Source organism: Maylandia zebra, linkage group LG14 (genome assembly GCF_041146795.1).
Source record: "Maylandia zebra isolate NMK-2024a linkage group LG14, Mzebra_GT3a, whole genome shotgun sequence".
Taxonomy (NCBI): Eukaryota; Metazoa; Chordata; class Actinopteri; order Cichliformes; family Cichlidae; genus Maylandia; species Maylandia zebra.
The window spans coordinates 8,790,635-8,812,029 of record NC_135180.1 but is presented as its reverse complement, the minus strand read 5'-3'; the positions used below and the strand labels follow the sequence as shown (position 1 = coordinate 8,812,029).

The 21,395-nt window shown below is 40.4% G+C and overlaps 1 protein-coding gene across 1 annotated transcript; it reads right to left on the bottom strand.

Annotated features, from left to right (window-relative positions):
* Positions 1–7,848: 7,848 nt before the first annotated feature.
* Positions 7,849–20,934, bottom strand: prss16 (serine protease 16). The gene is made up of 12 exons (XM_076873574.1): positions 20,859–20,934; positions 20,053–20,228; positions 18,246–18,345; positions 15,888–16,017; positions 15,430–15,553; positions 13,703–13,780; positions 13,357–13,404; positions 13,141–13,260; positions 10,495–10,659; positions 9,562–10,258; positions 9,248–9,402; positions 7,849–8,378 (listed from the first exon to the last, which is right to left on the bottom strand). The coding sequence occupies exons 1-10, from the start codon at positions 20,917–20,919 to the stop codon at positions 10,070–10,072; spliced, it is 1,191 nt and encodes a 396-aa protein (XP_076729689.1). The 5' UTR covers positions 20,920–20,934; the 3' UTR covers positions 7,849–8,378; positions 9,248–9,402; positions 9,562–10,069.
* Positions 20,935–21,395: the final 461 nt, after the last annotated feature.

Genomic DNA, 21,395 nt, shown 5'->3' with positions numbered 1-21,395 from the left:
ACTCACGCCCCCCCTCATCCCTCCTCCTCCCTTTCCTTCTTTTCCCCTCCTCCTTATCCTTATCACACACACAAACGCCAGAGAAGAAGAAGAAGACGCAGACCCCCTCGATCGCTTTTTTGTTTTTATCTCCGCGCTGATTTCACTCCTCCACCCCTCCATCCTCCCCCTGCAGCTGCGCGGTTATCATCTCGGGATAACTGGGGAGAAGAATAGCGATAGCTCACACTGTTTAAGAGAATCTATGAAAATCCAGACACTTTGAAGGTGTGTGATCACCTTCACACACACACACAACAAAGACATTTCATTCAAAACGGTCTCCTTCTGAAATATGGGCACTTTAATCACATGTGCAACAATTAGGACTTGAATTAGAAAGAGAAAGCTGTAGAAAAATAACGCTGGTTTGCCTTCGGCGGAGTTCATCTCCACTAATTATAGGATTAAAGTTGGTCTCGGTGAAGCTATCCCTCCTGTGCCTCATAAATAAGTTTGGAGCGTGCTCATGACATTTACAGGCTCACAGTGTTTTGCTGTTTTTGTTGACGTCCATTCAAGGGCAGCCTTTTGACCCAAATCAAATGCCACCCTTTGGCCCTCTTTCTTAATTGTTGTTGTTGATTGAAAGACGTCCGAAAATAAAACCATTACGCGTAACTTTCATTTTAACCAGAAAGAGAGAAACAGAGAGAGAGGGGGGACCTTTCAGATGTTAGTGGCATTGCTAAACTCGCCGTCTTGTGTTGTAAATGACATCTAAGTAACATGATAATTATCCAAAACGTTCTTTTCCCCCGGGCCCTGCTGTGAGGGGCCAACAGGCGGCTGCTTTTCAATCAGCAGCGGCTTGGCGGGGATCAGGAGGCCGGGGCAGGCGGCTCTGTGGGCGGCACGGTGTTTGGCCGTAGGGCCGCCTGCGAGGGCCCCGCGTCGTCCCTGCAGCCGGGGAGGGCTTTCAACTCCGCAGGGTGCTGCTTTCCTGCGGGGGTGATCACAGAGCTCAAGCCCCATCCTACACTGAGCCACGATGCCATGTCAATGGGCTGGAAAAGGCGATCCAAGGCTTGTTTTCTCTTTAACAGGTTAAATGAAAGGATTAACACCGAAGCGTGTAACATCTGATGGATTCATCTTCGCAGGGCTTTAGATTTTCCTCTAACCCTTTCCACAACACAAATAGCCTACTGAATTAACATAAGTTAATTTTTTCAAAGTTTTTTTTTTCAAGCCCTTAAGACTACAGTGACCCGGATGGCTGACGACATACACGACCATCAAAAGTTATTGATTTCTTGATCAGATCTTGATCCGGATTTTTCTCAAGCATTTTTCTGAATTGGACCATAAATCTTCGCACTTTATCCAACAGGCTGTTTATCTAAACACAGATTACAGCCATTTACATCACAAACACTTAAACGACCCATCACTTTTATCACAGCTGTAACACCTCCTTTCACTCACAGCATAACAACACGTTTTAACACAACATATGTTATTAAGTTTGTGCTAACGGGTAACACGGCTGATCTGAATGTTCTCACGGAGGCACACAGAGATGCCCCAAAATAACTCACAGAGCAAACTGCAGGGTAGCATTTATATTCACCTTCAGCTGGTGGCTTATCAACATTCATTAGTGGTTTATTAGCTCTTCATTAGTCATTATACAACACTTCCCTTGTTCAGCACAACCAGATTGTAAGTTAGTAAGACTTTTCTCATTATAACGTCCTAGTTATTGCTTAATAAGTGAAAAACTGGTTATTGGAAGGAGGTCTCGTTGAATTTTCAGAAACAGACAGACTTAATTTAACACTACTAACTACAGAATATTAGATTAAATATTCTGATATCAATTAATAAATGGCACATTAAATGTTAATTTAACCTCTCTCTAACAGGTAGTTATTGTTTCCAAACCGTGGAATAATAGTTGGTAATACTTGGTAATTATTTAATAATTGAACATCATATTGGTTAGGTATTGTAAGTTCCCAACTACTGCTTATCAAACTCTATAAATGATTCATAAAGACTGTGGAGTGAACATATTTTGTAAAGTAAAGTTATATTAAAAATGCCTTTGTTAAAAAAATGTGTAGGAAAGCAGGTAGAGTGGAATCATAAGACTCCAAACATGAAGTCTGTGGCTCATTGACCTCCTTCAGTCACTGTTATTTTTTTTATTTCTGCTTTGTGTTTACGCTGCCATCTGTTTGGTTATGTTTAGTCTTGATTAGGTTGAGAAAAAGATCGTGATTTAGGCTGAAATACAATGCAAGCAGCAGTATCTGACATCCTTTGACCAGTGAGGACAGGCTCACTGCTCAGTAATGAAATAACGTTCAATCATTAACAAATACATAATATGGTATTTATAAATATTATATGTAGTGTAAGTGTAATTGAATGCTATCCTTACTGTCTATTATCAGCTATTCAATTAACTATCAGTTTAGACATAAACCCTAAATTGATGGCATTAACATAAATTACCCCCTTGCTACTCACAAGTATGCATTATTAATGATTACTTGTTTGCTTGTTAGCAGTAAAATTCATGTTTTCTACAGTGTAATGTCCCACTATTTATCAAGAGTTTTTAGCACTTGTATTTATAGTGTGTTATTGAGTTGATGAATATGTGTGTGTCCTGAAAAAGCCTTAGAAAGTGCATTGTAATTACTAACCATGAGCCAATATGCAGTTGATAATCATGTTGGAATAATTAATAATATTAATAATAATTAAAAATAAATAAATACTTATAGGTATTATAACATGGGTTTGTTAATATAAAGAGTTAAAATGTGTGCGTTAAAACAACACATCGTGAAACAAGATTACAACATTGAAACAGTAAATTAGCTCTTGTAGTTAGGATTCTATCTTTGCTATATTGTTGCTTTATCAGCTTGATAAAACAACAACAAAAGTTGCACCACCTCTACTATGTAGAATAGATTGTCCTGTGTCTCTCCCCTTACCTCAAACCGGTCAAAGCAGGTGGCCGCCCCTCCCTGAACCTAGTTCTGCTGGAGGTTTCTTCCTTTTAAAAGGGAGTTTTTCCTCCCCACTGTCACCAAGTGTGCATAAGGGATCATCTGATTGTCGGGGTTTTCTCTGTAACATTGTGGAGTCTTTCCCTTAAAATATAAAGCGCCCTGAAGTGACTGTTGTTGTGATTTCGTTCTATATAAATAAGATTTAATTGAATTTTTTCTACCCACTAAATGTGTGATTCACTGGGTTGTTTACACAACCTCTTCCAAATGTGCACAAAAGTCTTTGTGGGTTTGTGCTTAATCATTTCTTAATGTAAAATAGATGACTTACTATCGCTACTTTGTTAGTTTTTCCATTCCTGACAATCATGACATGATTAAAGACTTTTCATAGATCAGATTAAAGCAATATTAATCTTTATGCAAAAGTTTTTCTATACATGCGTGTCAACAAAACAAAAGCCTTACTCGTACGCCATAAACTAGATTTCCTTTTGCTGCCTTTAGAGGATCCCCACCTTGTTCTTCTTATAACATGCTGTTTGGATGAGTGTACATTTTCAGCATAATTATTTAAAACCCAGTCTGAACATGAGGTCACATGCTATCACTTGTGCAGTAATTCAGTCCGTGTTTGGCAGACAGTGCGACTGCATGCGCGGTGGCTGATAAAAACGTAGTATTGGCTTCTTGTCTGACTCCCAGGTTAATTCAGCTTTACGTGTTGGCCTTGTGTTGTTGGGGACCTTGTGTAAAGAACGGGCTCGCTCTCTACACCAAAGAGCTGGAAATCAGTCAGGCAGGTTCACTGTGGGACCATTCGCCATGTCAGGGCTGCTGCAGTTATTTGTCATTCCCTGTCAAGGCTCAGGCGCTCTCTCCACTGCACAAGGCCTGTTGGGTGCACGTGCTTGCAGTAGACCCAGAGATGCATATACGTGTTTGTGTGTATGTAAATGTGTGTGCTCGCTTGCTTGTTTGCTTGCGTGCTGGAGGGTTACTGTCAAGGTGGTCAGTGGTGGTTTACAGTGGTTTACAGTGGTTCAGTGGTTTACACGAAGGTCAGTGGTACTCTTCTAATCTGGGCCTCACTGCAGGTGATGCCCAGGGCTAGAAAACAGGAAACAACAGGCAGAGTTGTGTGTGGAACTGTTTGAATGTGAGAGCGCATGTGTCTTTATGTTCTTCTTGTGTGACACAGGAAAAATAGAAAGAGGGTTTGTCTGTAAACTCATCAAGTTCCCAGCAGAATTTCCTCCCACTTTCCTCTTCCTGTTCTCAGCTAAATGCAGCTGCTGCTGCAAAAACAAATGTGACATTGCCAGCTGTTGACACTTTTAAAATTCCAGTCCATCCTTTTCATCATCTGCAAGGTGAAAATCAGCCACCTCCAGCAACTGCTGCTGTTGCTGCTGCCCCATTTCGCAACAAAACTCTAGTTTTACTCGACTTGAGAAGGCCACCCAGCCTTGTTGACTTCAGTAACTCCACCATTAAGAAAATATGGCTGCTATGACCTCTGGCAACCACACTGAACCACCCAAAACATCAGACAACCGTAAGCCTTTGCCGCCTGCTTTGCGAATGAGGGGATGAGGAAAGGAACAAGAGAGAGGTAAAAGTGGGGTGCAGTTAGTGGGTGCAGAGTGCATTTTTATGAGGCCATGCCTATCTAGTTTCTTTTTTGTCTGGCTGTGTGGACATAAATTTTTACCCTCCTCCCTCCCTCCTTGCCCGTGTTCCTCCATCTCTCTCCGGTTTTCTTCTGGCATGCTGGCCAAGCAAATCCGCCCTTATCGACCTGCTCCTGCAGCCTGTTTGCAAACTTTCCCCCCAGTTTCTCTCAGTCCCCTCAACCCGTGTCATTCATCTTCCTTCACGTCCCCGCTGCCATCTTACCATATTTCCATTCCCTGGTTCCCTCTGCCTTCTGCTTTGCCATATTTTTTGTCTTTAAAGGCCAAAACCACCTTTATTCCCTTCAGTTATTTTCTTCTCTTCCATTCTTCCCCTCCTTCTCCTCCACCACCTCCACCCCCCACCCCTGGTCCCCACCCTACCCCCTTATAGATGGAGATTAACTGGGGAGAGCAGCGCCATCCGTCCTCGTGACTGTTTGTTGTTAAGGAGATGGATGGAAGCTCCCTCTGCCAGCCCCACGCAGCCGCAATTACACCAGCCGCCATGATGGATGGAGGGGAGGGAAAAGGGGGGTGGTGGAGAGGAGGGAGCCACAGAGAGGGGGGCATCTATCACACCCCTTAATCTACCTGTCACTGCATGGCTTGCATGGGTAGAGGAGGGGCCGAAGGGAAGAAGAGAGTCGGCTTTACATCCACAGCTGGTCGAAGCTTCTTTTTTTTTTCTTAACACAAAATTTCTTTTTCTTTTTTTCTTTTTTTTTTTTGCAGAACTTGGCCTGCAAGAAAGGGACATTAAATATCCCGATCAGTTTAATTGATTTCCCAGAGCCCACTCAATTCTGCTGAGCATACCACGTGTGTGTGTTTGAAGTGTGTGTGCATGTTCGGCGGGCATCAACAGGTAATGAGATGCAGATTCTATTGCCCTTTTGACGAAACCCACACTTTGCATAAACCTCATAACATATACATATATATCCACACTAAATCTCAAGTGATAAACATGCAGAAAGGTGACCACAATACACACACACAGTACCAAACTAAGTTGTTTAGCATCCCCCCACACACACACTCACCCCTCCAACATTCTGAGCTCCTTCTCATACCTGTTGAAGACATCATGACCTATCACAGAATAAATCTGCATACATCACCTGCAGCACTTCTTCATTCCCCCCCCCCCCACACACACACACACACACACACACAATGGTACAGAAATGTTATGAAAAGTAATCTGAGGTCTCCTTCCCTCGACCCCTCCCCCTCCTTCTCTCCCCATCTTCCTCCTCCACCTCCTCATCTGTCCAGAGAAGAGAGAGAGATGGGATGGAGGGATTAATACTCTTCCGCCCAAGCCAACCCTGAGAATGATAGATGGACAGATGCAGGAAGGGAGTGGAGGAGGAGAGAGATTAAAGGAGAGAAGTCTGAGGGTTCATAAATCCAAAAGAGTAGAGACCTGGTCCGCATCACACACTAATAAGATCTGCAAGAAATCTATGATGAGGAAGAGAGGTGGAGTGAAGAGGAGGGAGAGAGATGGGAGTGATGTAATAGCATTAGATGTAATCTAATCATGGCAATAAGATGTGAATGGATGAGTGTGAGCATGGTGATTATGCAGAAGAGGGATGGCAGTGCGTTGATGAAGCTTCGAGGCCTTGTTATTAAACAACAGATCAACAGACAGGCCTCACTGAGGAGCTTTCTGCTGCAAAGGCTCCATAAAAACGCTGTGTTTGTCGTACTTTTTGACAGATTTTATCACGCTGGCTGCCACCAGATGAAAACAAGAAGTGGTAACACAGTGGGTGCTGTATGGCTGCAGAATGTCTCTGTCTGAAGTAAATGTAAATCAGGAAGAAAATGTGTGTTGATTGAAATGAATCATTCTGTGTGTCATGAAAGCTATGTGCTTCATCATGTTCGTGTAGGTGTGTGTGTGTGGCAGCCATCAGCATGTACAGAATCAACTGTAAGTGCATTAAGTGCAGTCGTGCAGCCTGATCTGACTTGGAACAGATAGAGTGCTCCTTCACCTCCCTCCTCTTCTCTGCGACCCCACTGCCACCAACCCCTCCCCCTCATCCCCAACTTCTCCAGCCTCCCCTCAGTCCACTGGGCCACATTTTTCATGGCCCAGCTGTCGTAGGGCTTTGATTGGTTGGCCCGGCGGACAGATAGCCGATAGGCTCTGATTAATAGTTGAGGCCCAAGAACTTCCTCATTGATCAACAGGACAGGCTGCAAGAGGGGGAGGAGGAGGAGATAGAAAAAGCATGCCCTGTCGCCCTGCAAGTGCTGGCTGATAATCCAGATAGTGGAATTTGTGGCAGTGTGCGTGCATGTGTGTGTGTTTGTTTGTTTACTATAGTAAGTAGATTGTTAAAAACAGAATGAAACAGAAGCGCTGGGCTGAAAACACACACACACACACACACACACACACACACACACACACACACACACACACACACACACACACATATATATATATATATATATATTTATATATATATACAGAAAACACAGACACATTTACCAACAGCAAACCTCTGGCGGTCCTTTATAGATGCCACAGTGTGCCGTGTGGGTGTGTGGCTGAGAAGGAGGAGGGGGGACTGGAATGTAAAATAAATGCTTGATGTCTGATTCAATTACTTGTTTAGTCCATTTAAATGCACTTTCATTGTGCTATATGCCCAGCATTTGTTACAGTATCTAGGTATGCCTGTGTTTGTGTGTCTGTGTGTGTGCGCTTGTCCCCTCCTGCTGCTCTGTCCAGCCTCTAGCTGATTGATGATCTTCACTCCCACGGGGTCAGCAGGGTCACGACCTCCCACTTTTGACCCCCCTACTGAGATATTCTCTCTCTCTCTCTCTCTCTCTCTCTCTCTCTCTCTCTCACTAACACACACACACACACACACACACACACACACACACACACACACACACACACACACACACACACACACACACACACAAACAAGGAAACAGATGGCCTTGGGACAATTTCCTCACCTTTCTGTCACAAACAGTCTCCATCACATCCGCTGAAGTTCATTGATTTTAACAAATGTAAGCAAAAAGAAAGAAAAACATCAGAGACAAATGCTTGAGATTCGCATGCTTACTGTATTTCATCAAAAACAACAAATAAGCCACTCAGGACTTTGATAGCAGCGCCTCAAGAAATGGGTTTCATCATGTAGCAATATCACACCCTAGTGACACTTAATGGTTATGACAACTGAGGAATACTTCAAAAACAAAACTCAGATTAAAAAAAAAAACGAAAAACATTTTATTTTACTAGCACCATTTAAAAATTAATCAGTGAGAAATGGCTGTTAAGAACACAAACCTCTAAAAACTCAATCAGCCTAAACATCAGAAATGTTCAGCACAAAGTCCAAAATAAAGACATAAGAGGAAAATCTCGAAAAGCACAACACATAAATACACAGATCGGCCTCTGTGCTGTGAGATTGTTATAGATGGACAGCAAAGGGGCAGAGAACAGGAGGGAGGAAATGGAAGATGATGAGCAGGAGAAGGAGGAGGCGGAGGACAGATTATTAACTATTTCTTATCAGCTTCAGACGTGGGTGATAAGGGATGATCGGGTTATAACGTGATCTGATCAGGACGTTCCTTTCTCCAGCTTCTCCTGGGCAGCTGTCTTTAGCCAGTTAGCCACGTGTTTTTCAATCTCCTGAGAGGTGGAAAGATGAGAAAGAAAGGCAGACATACATTAAGGTTTTTCATGTTTCTAATGCTACAACTGCTTGAGGATTGTTACCACACTATACCGCAAAGCAAAGGTGCTTCCTGGGTTAGTATGTGGTTTAAAAGGCTGGTTTTGATATGGGAAGCCTGCAATGTGTGATTTGCAAGAGTGCAGTAAGCACTTGATTTGTGATTGTGCACCACCAAGCAGCACTTAAGTGGTTGTTTTGTGCACTATGATATATGAATCACAACTAATTTGAGATTTATAGATTATATATCTATATATATGCAGGACAAATCCACAATACTGTGTAAAAATGCATTCCAGCATTTAACTGACACTTTCACAGTATAGTTTATTATATCACGAGGCAGTATTTTACAACTCTGACAGTTATTAAAGCTGGAATTACCTCATTTCTCTTTAAAGGAGACAAGGCACGCTCTGGAAATATATGGTGTAAATGCTGCAATGTAATTAACCAGCAATGTGCAGTTGCATGTATTTGACTAGAGAGTGCATCATCTTTGTTGTTAACTCATATCAGATGTTCTACTTCTAAAGTTTGGAAGTTTAATTTAAGTTCAAAAATAGCTAAAACTTCAGGTAAAATGCACTGATTTGAATTTTACTTTAAAATGTGGGCATTGTGGATTTTGTCCTCTGTTTCTTAGGCTGAAATAACGTCAGGATAGGATCTGTTTACTCTTCAAGCGCGCCTCTGTGCTGTTTTAAGACAGACATGGAAAGAGAGGAAAATATGCTTTAAAGGATTACAGCACTGACTGGTGTGTGAAGCTGCTCTGAAAAATGCTTTTCAGATTGAAAACTTCTCAGTGAGGCGTGGGTACCTGTCTGGCTTTCGTGAGCGAGCTGCGGTCTGTGACTCTTCTACTCGACATGTCAGCGCAGTGAGCAGTGTCCTTAATGAAAATTGTCTGGGCCTCCTCTCCTTCCTCAGTCCCGTCCTGCACCACCGACAGCGTCTTCCACGGGTCGATTCCTCCTGTGGAAGTGATAAAAAAAAGTCTTCAACAGTCAAGAAAGTGCTGCAGCCCTGCTGGTTATCTAAATATGTAAGAAAAGGCGGTATTCTCTGTCTCGCCTTACTTTTGTATTTTCTCTGTAAATGTGTTGACTTTGTCTGTAGTAAACCCACTCTCACCATTAACATAAAGGATTCTGTGTGTGTGGGGGTTGTCTCCTCCGTAGTAAGTGTTTGTGAAGGCGATGCGAGCAGGCAGGGAATGCTGGGAAATACCAAACAGCGTGGTACAGAGCTTAGTCTGATCCTGCAGGGTCAACATCCCAGAGAAAGGACAAGTGGCGTCCTCACAAGTCTGGTCTACAAACATGAAAAGAAAAAAATCACGTATGATAAAGAAGTGTTAGTGTGTGTGTGTGTGTGTGTGTGTGTGTGTGTGTGTGTACATGTCTACATGACTTTGTGAGGACAGAAAATTGGCATGCCACTATACTTGTGGGGGACAACAGTCACTTATGGGGACAAGATGCCTATCTCCACAAGATTGAAGGCATTTTCCAGGCTCAAAATGCTGTTTTAGTGTCAGGGTTACAATTAGGTTATGGTTAGGTTTAGGCTAAGGGTTAGGCATTCATTTTCTGATGGTTAGAGTACGCAGCTAGGGAAAGCATTATGTTAATTATGTTAATTACGCTAATATATGAAAACAAGTGTCTGTGTGTGTTTGTGTTGTACAGAAGCCAAATTCAGTGCATGTCTGGTAGGTCCACTGTCTCTCTCCTCTTCTGCCGGCATGGACTGACGTGTCCATCAGATCCTTCATTGATTTCTCATAGGAGATGTCCAAACACGGCTCCTTACTGGTGAATCGGTAAATCTGTCAAGTGCAGAAACACATGCAAAGAGACAAAAAAGAAAAGAAACAAAACTAGTAGACAGATGTTGTGGGAGTTGCATAAGGGTAAAGGCATAAAGGAATCACAAATGCTTGCACTGCTTGTTTTTAGCTCTGAGAGGGACAGCAGACATACAGGAAAATGGCTCAGCAGTGACATCTGGTGGCCACATATCAACATGTAAAGGGGGAGAAGGAGCCCGCTCTGTTCTCCATACCTGTGAGAGTTTAACAAGGCGGTTGTAGGCTTCCATCCCATCCTGATATTCCTGGCTGTTGTTGGTCATTATGCCACAGAGCTCATTTATCGACATGAGTACCCCCTCTTCATTGTACTGCACTGCTCCCATGAAAATGTCGGCCAAGCTTTCCATCAGCTCAATCTAAAGTAAAGGAATATGTTATTGTCCACTTGCATAAAAACTGGAAAGAGATAGATACAAATAAAGGAAATAGTTAAAGAGAAAGAAAACAGGATTAAATGAGGAAAAATATCGATTGCCAACTAGGAGACTACGTGGAAATAATTTGAAAAGTATGTCTGTGAAGGTTCTCAGTCATCCAGGTCATCGTAGTCAAAGGAGCTTGTAAAGAAAAGCTTCTGGACTTCTTTAAATTGCTTGAGGACGATTTACGACACCAACTCTCTGCCATCTATAATCCAGTTTTGAGTTCCCTTCCCAGACGCCTTAACGCCCACTCACATCCTGGGCCATCTGATCTTAGGAATTCACATGATAAGGTGGGGCCAGGTTTCACAATGAACTCATCCGAAACTCTGGCTGATTGGGACCCACACCCAGTTTCACACCTTGGCTCAGGCGAGTAGAGGATCATCAGGGGGTCCTTTTGTCCCTCTGTGGGGGGATACTCCCACTAGGTTTATATCTGGGACTCTCCACCATTTGACCTTAGAACTGAAGAAGCTTCTTGGATGAGAGGTGAAACGTCTTCAAGTAACTTAAAGAAGTGGAAAAGTACACTAATATTTGAAGCCCAGTGTTCAAATAAGAGAGCAAAATAGATTTAGTGAGCAAATTTAATGCTTAAACTAATGAACATACAGAAATAACTTGTTAACTTTAGATGATAAATACTAAAAAGTGAATGATATTAATGGAAAGTTAAAAGTAATGAATAAATGGTAACAAGAGATTAACATGAAAAGTTGAATCTGTGTACAGTGTTTGTTAACCAGCCTAAACACTTTGACAGCCCACACGCAGTCAATGCAAGTAGGCAAATAATTAAGCCCACTTTATGTATACTACTACTTAAAAAACTCTTTCATTTGACCTGGACTGTGAAAGCAGGGCTAGGTCTAAAAAGAGAGCTTTCCCAGGGATCTGGAGAAGCCATGAACTGCTATGGCCAGCAGTTTAGTGGCCACATTATATTGAATGTGAAAAGTAAAGGAGGCTTGCATCCTCTTTCAGTTCAGGTTTTACACATCAGGGTATTATCAGGACATTATTTGGAAGGGCTGCTTCCTCAGAAAGCTACTTTCTCTTTATCTGTGTGACAGATCAGATAACGTTTGGTTGAAAATGGGTTATGAAATATGAAAGTGATCCCAAGCACAGCAGCAAATCTACAGCAGAATAGTTGAAAAAGCAAATAATCAAAGTGCTGGAATGGACCACTGGTCCAATTGAAATGCTATGGTGGGACCTTAAGCGGGCTGTGCATAAATAAATGCCTGCAAACTTCAAACAACTGAATCAACATTGCAAAGAAGAGTGGGCCACACTTCCACCAGAACAATGTGAGAGCTTGAAAAAGACATACAGAAAACAGACACTTCAAGTTACTGCTGCTAAAAGTGGTTCTACAAGCTAATAAATCATGGCGTGTGCTCTACACACTGCTTCTGCTTTTTGGGGTTAGCTTTTGTTGTTGCTGTTGTTTTTCATTTCTGTTTTCTGGCCTCAGAAAGGATCATGCTAGTACATACAGAACACCTAATGGCTAACACGGCGGTCCACAAGAAGAACTGTTGACAGTACACGCTTTAAGTTCCATTTTTGAACCTCATGTCATGACTCCCATTTTGAGCACCCTCTTCAGTAAAGTCTGGACTCAGTGACCCATAGCTCTTTATTAGGCAGGCAATGTCATGGTCCTGAGTCTGCTGACTCAGTGTTTTGTGTTTCTTTATGCTTTTGTTTATTCTGAGTATGTATTCTGTTATGATTTGTTAGGTTTCTGTTCTGTGCCTGCCCTGGTCACACTGTCTGCTTGTGAATCTGTCTGTTTAGTTCAGTGTCATGTCTGGTTCTCTGTGTCTGAGTTTCCTGTTTTATTCTGAAGGTCCCCGTCTCATGTGAGTGTGTTCAATTTACGTTTCCCCTGTCCCGTCAGCTCCGATTTCTCCCAGGTGTGTTGCCCACCTGTCTCTCTCATCACCAGTCCACTGCCTGCATTTTGGGTCCGTTTCCTCCTTCACCACATGGCTCGCCCCGGCAGCCATGATAGGCAAATGAATAATTTTGAATTAACCTCCATATTTGTTTAAATATATTTAGCAAGAGAGCAACACTCTGGACAAGTACCATATTATGTTTTGCAGTGAAGGTCTCGCAACTACAGCTTTGGCATTTTACCATCAAGTTGAACTTTGCAATAAAATGCAATAGTATACCTGACAGTTGTCCTATGTTTATCACAGAAAGACTGTAGACAGGTTTAAAATAAAGCTGCGCTTTCTTTTTCACATGATTGCAAAGGTTCAAACAGCTTATTACCAGCATACAGTGGGAAAAGAAAGTTATCACAAAAAAGTATATATTTAATTTTTTTAAAAAGCAAAAAATGAACAGAACTGCGTGAACAAGAGCTTGGTGTCCATCAAAGCATGTCATCACCTGATCATAAGGATCCTTGGGGATTTGACAGCATCCAAAGTCTGAGGCTACCTGGTTGATATTTCCACTCATCAGAGCTTCTTTCACTGCAGCAAACGCTTCACGCACTTTAGACAGACACTGCAGGAAGTGGATGGTGTGAAGTTAACAGACAAAAGTAACAGACTAAAATCTAATCCCTGACACATGATGCACAGATGGTGGCAGACTTCTCACCTTCTCTGAGCCACCAACTGCCTCATTCAACAGGCTCAAGCCAACAACCTGAAATAGAGGAAAGGGCAGATATGTGATTCAAAAGGAAATGAACTTCAGTAGACACCTTAGTTGTTTGGAGGGATGTAGGTACAACAGAGGAACCTAAGGTCAAGTTCTGGTTATGGAGGAACCTTTGTGGTGTACTGACATCAGAAGGGAAAAACTGGACTTGATCACAGTTACTTCTTTGATGGTGAAAAACACATTCAGCCCATAAGAGTCAGCGATGAAAACACAAAGAAATCAATAATAATTAAATGAATGGTGATATTAAATCCTGTGACCATGGTTTGTGTCGTATTACGTTGTTATACTCAGAAAAGTCCAGCTTTGCCTTGACTGGAGCAGAGGAGGCCACAGCTCCATACACCAGATTGGGAAACTGCAGTACAGAGCGAGAGAAGACACACAAAAACAATTAATATATTTCTGTTGAGTTTACATGATTTTTGTAAAACATGAAGATCAATGTTAACAACCCGATAATCTATACATGTCTTTATATCCAAAACTTAACATGTAACATTCCTCTCCACACTGTTACACTACCTAACACATGACTCCGCTTAATATGGTGACTGAGCTTGGTTTAGCTCCTTGCTTTTGCTATACAGGGACTAATGCAGCAGTCAAATCCATACTTGAAAGTGGCTTCATCCTCAGATGTTCTAAAAGTATTTCCTAAAATCTTCTTTACCAAACACCACTTAAAGACTTCATCTTTCTTTGGGAATGAATTCATGGAGAGCTGCATGCAGGCTATGAAGAGTGGAAGCAGCAATCGATGTACTTATATATATATGAATATATGCTCCTTCCTGATTTCTTTTGCATATTTCTCACATTTGCAAGTGTCAGATCATCAAAGAAATTCTAATATTAAACAAAGATAACCAGAGTAAATACAAAATTGCAGTTTTGAATATTTATTTATTGGTTAAGTGCTTTTAAGAAGTAGTTTTTTTTAGTGTATTAAAAGCTATCCAGACCTACATGATCCTCTTTTTAAAAGGTAATTGCCCACTAAAACTAATAACTGGTTGTGCCACCTTTGGCAGCAAGAACTGCAATCAAATGTTTTTGATAACTAATAATATGAGTCTTTCACATCACTTTGGAGGAACTGGAGGATTTTTGAGCATGAACGGCCTCTTTAAGGTCATGCCAAACATCATGATTCTGGACTTTGACTAGGCCACTCCAAACCCTGACGGCCAGACATTCTCCTTCAGGATTTTCTGGTAAAGTGCAGAAAAGCTTTGGTGAGGCCCCCCCCCCCCCCCCCCCCCCCCCCCCATTACCTGAAATCACTATTTAAAATACTGCATTTTGTATGTACTCTGCTTATATTTGGCTAATATTAAAATTAGTTTGATTATCTAAAATATGCAATTCAACATGTGAAAGATATGTTAAAAAATCTGAAAGTGGGGAACACTTCTTCATAATGTAGCTGATTTTAGTCTTTTTATGGGATTTACTAACAAAACCATAGAGGTAGCATAGTAACGTCATGACCTCAGAAAGGGTACTGATTAACTCTTTGTCTAGAAAATCATTGCACAAGAGTAACCACAAATATTCACTTAAAGAATCATCTTCTTTTAGTTTGTGGACTTGAAAATGTAAGTAAAAAAAAAAAGCAAGTGATACATTCATATAGTAAGATGAGATTCAGTACTTTCTTATCTCCTCAGGGTATAAACAGAAGAGCATCTATGAATTATTGCCTGTCTACAGTTCTTCGGAAACAAATGACTCACGCTGTGTTTTTCCCTAAACTAGATCTTTCCTGTCAGTATGAAATACAAATATGTTGCTCTGATCTGTTTTTGTAAAATGATATAGAACAAATATCTCAGTCACAGTATCAGGAATAAGAAGTATTGTTCCAGAAGAACAGTCAATAAGCTCTAAAATCTTTCTCTGTCTTTTATAGGATTAGTTTTTAAAGATTGTGAGGTGCTGTATTTTAAAGTTTGAAGCCTTATGCATCTTTGAATGCTTCCATATGTAAACCATGTCCTGTACCTTTCCTCTGAACCAGGCTGATAGAGCTCCAGAGTATGAGCCTCCGAAGCTGATCCATGTGTTTCTGTGCGTCAGATTGAAGTTTTGGCTGATGTACTGGTGGAATGCAGCCAGGTCAGTAAGTCTGAATGAAAAGAAACAAATTACAAAAAATAAAGTGCACATGCATCTAAAGAGGTCTGCACAAAAGTCACGAAGACAAATGTAATCAGATAGATGAAACGACAGAGAGATACTTGGAATCAAATGTACAAAATTACATTAGATTTGCCTGACTTACAAATAAAATTACTGATAGTCTATGTCCTAATGAATCCTAAGATAGACAGGTGTGCATTCATATGCAGGAGAAATGCGATGGGAAAGATACACATTTGCATGATGAACACCCACACACACACACACACACACACACACACACACACACACACACACACTGGTAGAGAGTCAGCACTAACGCCTGCTGGCTGCTTAGGTCTGCCAGGTTCTCTGTTTTGAGGCCATCAGGGTTAATGCTGTCACCATAGAAACGATGCTCCAGAGCCAGAAGTAGAGCACCGTGCTCTTCAGCCATGTCACTATGGTGACCTGGGAAAACATGTTCGAAGCAGATAAGATTCATTTTGAAGCAAGCCCTAATATTTTTTTAGAGATGCAGGTACGGTACACGAGAGGCTTAAAAGTGAGTGTAACTTTAAAAAGTTACAAAGTGTCATGTGTCCAGCTACACTGTCCTGCTACGGTCTGAGCAAAAATATGGAAACTATTAAGTGGTAACTAATGACTATTTGCACTATTGATCAATTTTATACAAACAAGATGATGCAGTTTAATAAATAAAAGTTTATAATATTCAATCACATAGAACCACGATGTACTGTAGATACAAAACTATGTTAAATATACACTAACTGGACACAAAATGTAGAAATCTAACAAAAGACATACAGAGACGCATTGATTATAACATGATTCCTAGAAAATATGAATAATTATGAAATTCTAATTAATTGAAATAGCTGCAGCTCTGTGCTTTTTTACAAACTTTGACCTTTACCGTGAAAGATTTAAGCTCTGTAATTAATTTGATTTCGGGTGGAAGTGTATTTATAGATAACAGGCTTTTACAGAGAATGCTGATCTTCTCCATATTGCTGTGACATTTTACACTTCCTGTTCACTATTCTCCTAACGATTCTTCTTCTCTTTGGTCATTTCTTGAAAGAGGCTCTGGGGCTAGACTGTTTGCACATTTGAAGACAAATTTCAGAAAACACGAATGAATGAACTCTCGATATATATATATTTTTCATTAAAATATGACAGTGGTGCCATCAGAAAGGCTTTTCATCTATAATCTTCTTGATATATGAATGGTGACGGTGATGATTGAGCCTGTACTGCCATACAATGTGAAAAACAAGAAAATATCAAAATGATAGCGTTGAATTAGCTGTGAAAATAAGTATAATTTCTTGTCAACCATCATTTTGGCATTGTGCTTAGAAAAATCCTAAATGATCTAAACTATTATCAAAATAATGAACTAATGATTTATAAAAACCAACATCTACATGTAGCTAATAGCTATAGCCATTCAAATACAGCCTCCTCCCTGACCTTGCTGGACCTATTAATCACTTTCCTTATTTTCTGTCATAAATGCACTGTGACTGCTGTCTGTGCTCATATTAAACATGGCCGGTGTTTATAAAAATTAGGTCAGTGTATGAGTTGTAGTAATCGCTGTGAGGATAAAGCTCACAGGCTTCAGACTGATCTAAATCCTCAGTATTAGACTTTTTTTTTTTCTGTGATTGGATCTGTATGATGTCATAGAAAAGGGATAACTATAATAAAAAGTATGCATTTTATTTATATACACCTTTCAAGACACTCAGTGGTAAAAGCAATTAAATAACAAAATCACAGTATGGACAAACTGACAAACTGACTGACTTAAACATCAGAGGTTCATAAAATTAAAATTAAACAGAAAAAGCAAGTTTAAAAAAAGTCTGTTTTAAGGCTTGCTTTAAAGATAGGGAGAGAATCAGTGTCGCAAATGTGGAGAGAGTTACAAAGACAAGGGGCCAATCGGCTGAAAGCCCATGGTGGTGAGGCGAGCAGATCAGGAAGATGTTAGAGAACGTGAGGGAGTGGCAATGTGCAGAGTATTAGTGACATGGGATATCATTAATATGACGATCTCTGCAACACACTTTCTGGCTATATGAGTACTGAAGCTCTGCTTACCAGCTTTTCAAGTATTCTGTTTATGTGGGGAAGCCAATCAGAAGAAAGGTTGCTTATAGGAAAAATGGACGAAAAGGGGAAGGGAGGAGGAGTTCAAAGATCTTGCAAAATGACTCTATTAATATATAATAGGTCTTCTTTAAAGTTTTGTCGTTGTTAAACAACAATCTACGTAATATTAATGATTAGTGATCTACTGTATATTACAAAATTGTTCCACAGTATATTTTTAGCAGTAAAGTATGATAACAGGTGAATTTAGTATAGAAGCACTGTGTCTGTGTGTTTTAAAATTGTAACCCAGTACCAACATCTACTTTTTCCTAGGTCTCCTATACACGCTTCTCTGGGGGATTACGGGTACTTACAAAACAAGTTTTAGGGTACAAAAAAGACAAAACACAGATATACTCGCAGATGAGCATCACTTTACCTCCAAAGTTTGATTATTAAGTCATTATGTTGCCAGTTCTTTGAGTGTTTTGAACACTGATTTCATATGCGTGTCTGATCTGTGAAAGGCACAAACAGGTGACGATATGTGCTGTATTTTACACTACCTGTCAGAACATCATACTCAACGAGGGGCCCTTCTCCCCCAATGTAGAGAAACACCGGGCCATCAGGATGCTGCCAGTATGCCTCATTCACAAAGAACCTCTGGAGGACATTGAGAAAAGTACAAGAAGAAAGACATGCTTTATTTATGCTCGCCCAAACCGGCAGCAGTGCACATTCAAGGACTTGCTCTGAGTAATCCTTTACTTGATGCTGGAGTGGGCAAATTTGCACATTGGCAGCCTCAAATGGCTGCAAGAGCTAAATGAGGCCGAACATTTCAGTTCATGCTGTCAGGAAACGCCACCCTGTCACTCCGTGCTGAATCAGGAGTGATGAAAAAGGTTCATCTAGTCTACATTTCTCTGAATGGACCGCTCACTCTCTGCTTCTTAAGAACCACAGCAACTCAGTTTAGCTCTTATCTCCACAACAAAGTGAAAGCAGCAGGGTTCAGTGGGACGGGACACTTGCTCTGCTGCACGCAGCCTATTTTGCGATTTGAGCTGACAGGGCATCTGTTTTATCAGCGTCACTGCAATCCAAGCAGTCTTCAGAAATATCACACGATGGCATCTTCTCCAGTGCTTTAAATAAATTATGGCCTCCTTTTGGTTCACAGGATCTGACTGATGGAAGAGTTCTCTTATCGTTAACATAGATTTTCAAAGACCTCTCAAACATCAAGCCTTTAATTATCAGCACCATGCACTCGCACTGGAGAGGTCTGTGCCCAGAAGTGAAATGTAAATTTAGAGTCATATTTAAAAAGTAGAAAATGGATATCGTCCATATTTAGCCAAGCCGACATTTGATTCTCTTTGATGCGATGCCTACAGATAAGATAAGACGATATACGGAAATAACATCAAAAACTAACATTTCGTAATATTCTTCATTATCTTTAAAAAAAAAATCCCTAATAACATAACCACACCATTTCAAATCCAAAATATTAAAAAAGGGGACGAGATGCTCCTAAGGGAGTGACAGGCAGACTCTATCTTTGATCAAACCTCTGGCATGCTCTATTATTTTGTCTGTTTAAATGTCATCCCAAAGTTGGAAGAAGCTCTCTGAGGCCTTCAAAGACAAGCTCGAGCTTATTAGTCTAACAGAGAATAAAAAATGATTTCTAAATTTCAAACAAAGGAAACAAAACTTGAAGTTGGTCTGGACTTGGACTGGCTACTTCAGCAAATTCAGCGCGAGAAAAGACAACCTGAAATAGAAATTCTCAAGAACCACAAAATATTATCAGAGAACCTGCAAATAACTCTTGCAAATGGTGATACCTAAAAATGCAAATTTTACACATACAAAGCAGGCGTTATGAAATGATGTGCTCTGAAGGGAAATGTGTTTGCTGCATACTAAAAATAGCATGTTGGGAGAAGAACCAACTATGAAGCACTGTGGTGGAAATGTTCTTCTGCATCAAGTCAACGAGTGCTTGAAAATAATAAGATTGTTTATCTGAAGGTTTGAGCTGAACCTTTTGTAATGATAAAAATTCTAAACACGCTGCCAAATTCAGTGAAAAACTCAGATGTGAATCCAAGTGGGAATCAAAGATGTCAAAAAAGTCATTACAAAACACCTGTAAGAAGTTATTTTTGCTAGAGCAATAGCAAAATTTCCTTTTCCCACATATGATTATTTTATATATTTTTCAGTTACATAAAAGTTTTGTTGTTTTTTAAAAAAAAAACCTCATTAAGTCTTTTTCTTTTAACTGCCTTTAAGTGAATAACCTTTACGTGCAGGCAGGGGTGTGAAGCATTAAAGCATTGCTCAGCGTTCCTCTACCTGAGGGAAGGTGTTGCTATTTTGTTGGTTGAAATGGTTCAGGGGCTGGACAATCCAACCCTCCTTCACGTGGTGGAGAGGCTGATGAAGACTGACTGTGAGCTTCAGGAGAAGCTGCTTGTTTTTCTGAAGCTGGTTGTCACGTGCACGCCTCTTGATCATCCTCAGAATCTGTCCTGTTAGCAAAAAACAACAAACAAAAAAAACATAGGACAGAAAAACAACTGTGAAACTGCTTAAATTAATGAATCGAAACTTGAATAGTTTGTAATCTAAATCATAAGCTAAACATAATTTATGCAAAATAATGGAGAACTTGGCACCGTCTTAGCTCTGTTGGCCAGATTAGTGATATGAACAGGTGAACCATATTTTGTTTTATCTAAACAACTGATTGATCCTCATGTGACTGAAGATGATGAATGAATCCAAATTTGTCTGTCATGGACTGCCCAGCGTGGGATCATCTTGACAGAGAACAGAGCAAAAGGCAGAAACATCCAAAAAAGAGCTTTGAATGACATTCAAGAAGTCTAGAGAAATATTCCTGAAGACTATTTAAAGAAATTACAAAAAAGTTTGACCAAGAGGGTTCAAGCTGTGTTGAAGAATAAATTCATCGAATTGTAAAAAACCCTGTTTTTGCCTTATATACTATATTGTATACATTTTAAACATTTTAATAAGCAGTTATTTCTTAATTCCCTAGGAAATTATGAAGCAATAAGGAATTGGTCAAGGCCTGTGCACAGTACTTTATATCAAGATCTAAAGTATCACATTTAGTGGAATTTTCATTAACTCACCAGAATAAACAAAGTTTAAAAGTAGCAGAGGAAGGAGACAGCGCAATGTTAAGAAATTCATCTTAAATGCTATATCCACTCTGTAACACACAAGACGTCACTCTATGGGTCCCATATATAGTCCCTGAAGGGCTCCTGTGTGTGTGTGTGTGTGTGTGTGTGTGTGTGTGTGTGTGTGTGTGTGTGCGTGCGCACTAATAAAAACTGCTCAGCAGAAATGAGCATCAGCCTCGTCCTGTAATTAGACCTCTCTGCTTTGTAACAGCTTTTTTCTGAATGGTTGAGTTACAGAGGGCCGTTTTCAACTTTTTGCGGCTTCCTAGTGAGAGAGACTATCCTATGTCCACACAGAGGCTAAGTTCATATCTATCTATCTATCTATCTATCTATCTATCTATCTATCTATCTATCTATCTATCTATCTATCTATCTATCTATCTATCTATCTATCTATCTATCTATCTATCTATCTATGTATTAAAACATACAATCCAAATATTATGGAATGACACCATTACATTCAGGATGTGTACAATG

Coding starts and splice junctions, on each gene's coding strand:
- prss16 (XM_076873574.1), bottom strand. CDS start 20,919: ATGAATTTCTTAACATTGCGCTGTCTCCTTCCTCTGCTACTTTTAAAC. Junction 13,261..13,356: donor CAGTTGGTGGCTCAGAGAAG/GTGAGAAGTCTG, acceptor CACTTCCTGCAG/TGTCTGTCTAAAGTGCGTGA. Junction 10,259..10,494: donor GCCTTGTTAAACTCTCACAG/GTATGGAGAACA, acceptor TGCACTTGACAG/ATTTACCGATTCACCAGTAA.